Below are 6,000 nucleotides of genomic sequence, written 5' to 3'. Positions count from 1 at the left end.
CCATCTCATCCTCTATCATCCCCTTCTCCTCTTGCCTTCACACTTTCCCAACATCAGGGTCTTTTCCAGGGAGTCTTCTCATGAGATGGCCAAAGGATTGGAGCCTGAGCTTCAGGATCTGTCCTTCCAGTGAGCACTCAGAGTTGATTTCCTTCAGAATGGATAGGTTTGTTCTCTTTGCAGTCCAGGGGACTCTCAAGAGTCTCCTCCAGCACCACAATTCAAAAGCATCAATTCTTCGGCGGGCAGCCTTCTTTATTTATTTTATTCTTTTTTTTTTTTCATTTTTTTTTTTTTTTTTACAGGGCACTGGCTACCAATAGTGAACATTCAGTAATCACTATGGATCAAACACCACTCCTGCTATTATCCTAGATTGGCTGAGTACTAAGAGGAGACAGTTAACTGATGTTTTGGTTAATTGAGCACAGCACCCTACATGCCATTTTCAAAGGTACTGCTATGGAGCTAATCATTCACATTCTCTTGAATAGACTCTGATATTTGAGTTTCAATCCAAACTAGCTAGTATGCACCTTCAAAGGGCAGTGAAGTACTTTGAGATATTCTTGATTTTGCTTTTTAACTGTAGTAATGTGTGAACAAATGCAAAAAAAAAGTTCAAGTCCCCAGAAAACAATATAACTGTTTGCAATTCTTCTGTTTTAAGAAGCCATTGCCACCTAGAGGTGTTTGACATGAGGCCAAATAGTATTCAGAGTTCCATCTGAAATTCAGATGAGTTACTATGTTTTAAAGCATGACAGAAATTAATGTTATTTGACATAGGTTTTCATGACTGGAATTCCACTTTTTAATTCATAGGTTAGTGGCAGGTGACAGGTCTAAACAGATTAACACAGGGTCAGAAAAAGTTTTGTTTAAATCTAATACAATAGAAGATATAGCCTCTGTTCTGATGGTATATATGTATGCACATGGATTCTAGTATATAGGGATTGGGCAGGATAGAGTAGGAGTAATCCACAGCAGTCAACAGCCTTTAATGGTTGCTGATTGATCAATAGCAACATGCCAGACTACTTGCATTTCCATTACATTTATCTTTTGCTCTCTGTTTCTGTACTGAAGCTACAGTTCATGCATCTGAAGAAGTGGGTCGTAGTCTGTGAAGCTAATACAAAATAAAACTTTTTATTCTTAAATGCACTGCAGGACTCTATGTTGTTTTTCTTGCAACAGACTAACATGGCTCCCTCCTTGAACTGCTCAACTAAAAATTAGTAGTACCATCAGAACATCATCTTCCCACTTGAGCAACTGAAGAGAGATTCAGAATGAGCAGCATTATGCAATTGTGTCTCTAATTTTCATGTAAGAGCAGAAACCCCTTCCAAAACAGGTTTGATCTAAGCTATGTGGAGGTACAACTCTCCCAACTGCTCTCCTTCTAAGTAATATAGAGGGTGGGATTAAAGACTGGGTGATGGTTATTAGAACAGATTCACCTGGCTCTTTTGAGGGAGGAGCCTATGAGTGTTTGCTAGACCACCTGTAGAAGGTACTTACCTTTGTTTATAGAGAGAATATAGAAAATCATTCTTTAGTGTTTTTAGGGCACTGATTGCAGTTCTGTGTGAAGAAATGCTGGGCAAAAGAAAATAATGTGTGGATAGAAAAATGGTATGATAGTAGAGACTAAAAATAAGGGAAAAGCAGAATGTATGTGTAGAAAAGGAGGGAAAGAATAATAGCTCAGTCCAATGTGTGTTTATTTAGAAGTAAGTTTGTTTTCGGTGGTGCTTCCTCGCATGTGTGCATGAGATTGCAGGCCAGTTGAGCTGACTCTGTGTATTGATAACTGAAACACTGAAATCTCACTCTGTAAATGATTAGGATGTAAGTAAGCCTTTCAATCTGACTATCAATAGAGAACAAGAAATATGCAGGGGGAAAATGTATATATTTCAAATATGTGACTGTGTAAATTCTATAGTAATTTGAGCCAAGTGACGGGTATATAGAAATTGTTATTCCATTTTAATACTGTGTTATTTGAATTGTTCAGTGTAAAATTGAAATATGACGGCCATGGAAAGACAGTTTGTTCAGGGTCAGAGCAAATAGTTAACTCTGCTTTACTTTTTATTTTTAGAATGAGGAAAGAGGGTTGCTAGATGATGGGTTAACATGCACAGCCACTCTTCTAGATGCTAAGGAGCAATGGTCTCTGAGTTCATATCCAATTTCTGACACCATGTGCTCATTTTGTAGGTTTGGGTGAGTCGCCTGTGTCTCTGCTACTTGCGCACATCTAAAATCAGTAGATACTAGTTAAAAATCAAAAGCTGTGATAGCTGTCTCAAGTAAATTGTGAAATTATGTCGCACACAGAGCAAGCTAATAGGATTAAATGGACATTAAACTTTGTTGGGCTTCATTGAGTCATAACTAATTTGTCCTCATTTCAGTCAGGCCCAACTGCAAGGAACTCAATCTGGATCCTTTGACAAAAATAGAAGGCATTCCATTCCCTCATCCCACCCGCAAATTGGTCTCTTGTTCTGCTTGGGGAATGTACATCTTTGCTATTTCTCTCACACATCTTATAGGATGGAAGGATGAATTGCCAGGAGAGACATGGAATGAGTACGATGGATTCAGTGTCTCCTGAGGATTTACCTCTGCAGACAGAACTGCCAGATGTATCCAGTGTGGGAGAACAGCAGGAAACTGAGGTTTGCTGTTTAGCATGCTTTTTTTTAGTGTTTTGAGTGTAACATACACTTGATGTAAAAACTATATTCCCATATCAAAATATCTTTTAAAAAGAGTAAAAAGTTGCATCACACTAATTTTAACATCTGCAAGGGGATGCTTTAGCTGGGATTTCCTGCATTTAGGGGATGAGGGTGGACTTAAGATCCCTCAGGGTTTCTTCCAATTCTACAGATGATTATGATTCTAATTAAAGTGACAGTCTTATGGAAAATTTTCTGGGGAGGGGACGCCAGTGAGTACAATGGGACTGAATGAACAGGGCATGATTTTGCCTTAAATATCCCAATGCTTGTAATTTACACTCCCATGTTGCTTGACTCTGGTATCTGCTTTCAAAAATGGGATTCAGAAATACAGCCTGATTGAAGTTGTCTGTCCTTTAAGAGAAGTTTTAAGAGAAAATGGAGTAACATTATTTTTAAGCACCGGAGGACACTTGTAGAAAACATGAGGAGAAGTGACAGGATCTTAAAAGAATGGGCATACTGCATGATGAAATAAGAAATTAGCTGGTGCTAATGCAATTATGCTTTCTTTTTAACATTATTTTTAAGGGACAGTATCAGCCACTGAAAGTATACCTCAGAGTGCGGCCCTATTCAAAAGCCGAGCTTGAAAACAATGAAGACCAGGTTAGTTGTAGAATACTTGTGGGGGAATTGGGTTCAGAGCTGCAACTCTAAAAATGGAAATTCTTCTACCTACTTTATCTTTAACAAGTTCTTAGATGGTTTCTCACTGCATGCATCACATACAAGAAGGAAACAGCACTGTGATTTGCACATGCGATCTTCCACCACAAAAGATTTTGGAGATAAAGTAGGTGAATAAGCAAAAGAAATGAAAATAGCCAGATACAGAGGTAGGCAATCTAATGTTCTTGAAATATAGTAGTATACAAATGCCATAAATCCCCACAAACAGGGTCAGGGACAATAGGAACACCAGTTCAAAAGATATGGAGGGCATTGGGTTGCCTACCTCTGTCCTAAGGTTTTTAGACAGCAAAATTATATTCCTCAGTTTGAGGGCACATTAGGAAGCAGGTTCTGCAGAACACGTCCACAATATCCCACTTTCTGGGAGGCTGTGATCCTGCTCCCGTGATCCCTGCTCGGCAAGGCCGAGTCCATGAAACACATGTTTTTCTATTGCCCACATTATGCAGTAGCACAAAATCAGATTATTATACCATTAATTGGAAACATCTCTGGTCGATCTTGTTTGTTTTATGTCTATGTTTGATGCTTTTACGTATTGCAGAGATTGTGTGGCTTTGGGTTGTCCACTTCTCTGTATGATAGATCTAAGGACTATAAATAAAGAATTCATTGACTACAAGGTGGCTTGTAAGGAGATCATCACCCCACTGATCAAAAATCAAATAAAAAAAAGACTTGAGTTTCTTGATATAGACTACAAAATCACTTATCAAATAGCCAGATTTTGTATGGCAATATTCAGATCTTGGAAATTCCATGGTAACTAGATTTTGAATTGTGTTTTAAATGCCAATTTTTTTATGGAGTACCTGAAATTTTGAAATGTTATGGTAGCTAGATACTAGATTTTAAATGGTTTTTTAATGTCAAATGTTTTCACAAGGTATTTGGAATTTTGGAAACTGTAAATGTCTTATGTTTTTTTTCCCTGTGTGACTGATCTAAGGACCGTAACTATAAACTGTACTGACATAAATATGTCTGTAATTTGGAATCTAGTTAGGAAATAATGTTTTAGGAAACTTACTTTGAAAATGTATGGTTTTTAAAGGAGTGTTTAATCATTGAAAATCAAGAGACAGTAACTCTTCAGTCACCTAAAGAATCGGCCACTATGAGGCCCAATGAGAAGAGGATAGGCCAATCTGCTCATCAGTTCACCTTCACTCAGGTTAGTTTCTTCCACTGAGTTCTTAAAAAAATAAGATACTTTTGTAATACCTGTGGAAAACAGACTAGCCAGTCTATCTCTATGAAAATTGTTCTATAAATATGATCTCATGTGATTTCTCAAATGTTCACTGTGGTTCTAGAAGACTATGGCAAATTTCCATGTTCCTATTAACTTTATTTAAACTTTTTATTCTTAGTAGTTTTATGTTGAAATACAGATGTCTGCGGATATATATGGTAGCATCCTGCCAATTCTTTTTATATGATCTTTAACCAAAAATGGGCTTAAAACTGAAACAATATATAGTTAAATGTTGTGTTATACATGTTTTTATATCATTGATTTTATTGGTATAGAGTGTAGCAGCAGCAGCAACAACAATTTGAAAACAAATTAAACAGCTGGAAAAATAAACCACTACATGGGAAACACCTGATAAATATTGATGGAAAGTAAGATCATAATTCAAGATGGGCATGGCTAAAACTGGAGACCCTTATGAAAAAAACCGAAGGCTTGATTTTTGCTGCACAAAAACATGCACTCTAAACCAATGCGATGAAAGCTAAGATCCAAGGAGTTAGTGCTAGCAGTAAATGTCAACTCTGCCAAGAAAAAGATATACCTGTCACACCACATCTGTGAATGTCCAAAGATTGCACAAAGAGATTACAAAGTTAGATATGATATAGTAGAAAAGTTAGTGCACTGGTCATTATGCAAATATATAGTTCCAGACCCAAACTGATCAACACCTTGAACATAACACACCAGACATAGTAGTAATAGAATGAAGAAATGTCCAGATCAATGACATTGCAATTCTAGGGGATGCCAGAGTTGAAAATATAGAATTGTAAAAACTAGCAAAGTACAGAGACCTGGCAATCGAAATATCTTGCTTGTGGATGACACATAGTTCAGTGGTCCTTGTAGTCATTGGGGCTTTGGGAACAATATCAAGAAATTTTACACAAGACTTACTATAAGCAGTTGCAGATCTCAGAAATCACAAAATCAGAGCTGCAAAAAATAGCAATATTAGGAACAACATACATACTGTGTCGATATTTAACAGATGCTTAGGTTTTTGGTTAAAACGTGTATCTGTTATATAATACCAGTCAATGTTCTCATAGTTTTGATTGCCTGTGCCTGGTATTTTTAATAATAATAATAATAATAATAATAATAATAATAATAATAATAATAATAATAATAATAATAATAATAATAATAATAATAATAATAATAATAATAATAATAATAATAACTTTCCCCATACTATAGTATGCCCCTTAGAATGGGAACCAAAACAGCTATCATTCCACTTCATGGACCAAACATTAACTTGATAGGAGG

General features: G+C 36.4%; 1 protein-coding gene across 5 annotated transcripts in view; it reads left to right on the top strand.

The window, feature by feature from the left end:
* Positions 1 to 253: 253 nt before the first annotated feature.
* LOC110089712 (kinesin-like protein KIF20A) overlaps positions 254 to 6,000 on the top strand; it is a 31,024-nt gene continuing 25,277 nt past the window's right edge. For 2 of the 5 annotated variants that reach the window (XM_078393753.1, XM_072998941.2), the window contains exons 1-4: positions 254 to 454; positions 2,574 to 2,699; positions 3,297 to 3,374; positions 4,516 to 4,635. In XM_078393753.1, the coding sequence (XP_078249879.1) occupies positions 440 to 454; positions 2,574 to 2,699; positions 3,297 to 3,374; positions 4,516 to 4,635 (339 nt within the window). In that variant the 5' untranslated portion in view covers positions 254 to 439. Of the gene's footprint in view, positions 455 to 1,203; positions 1,336 to 1,446; positions 1,523 to 1,555; positions 1,645 to 2,573; positions 2,700 to 3,296; positions 3,375 to 4,515; positions 4,636 to 6,000 lie in introns of those variants that run through there. The other 3 variants (XM_072998942.2, XM_020812982.3, XM_020812983.3) reach the window with 3 other exon arrangements.

This window comes from Pogona vitticeps, chromosome 4, assembly GCF_051106095.1.
Source record: "Pogona vitticeps strain Pit_001003342236 chromosome 4, PviZW2.1, whole genome shotgun sequence".
NCBI lineage: Eukaryota > Metazoa > Chordata > Lepidosauria > Squamata > Agamidae > Pogona > Pogona vitticeps.
The sequence above is the reverse complement of the archived record's forward strand: the minus strand, read 5'-3'. Positions and strand labels throughout refer to the sequence as shown.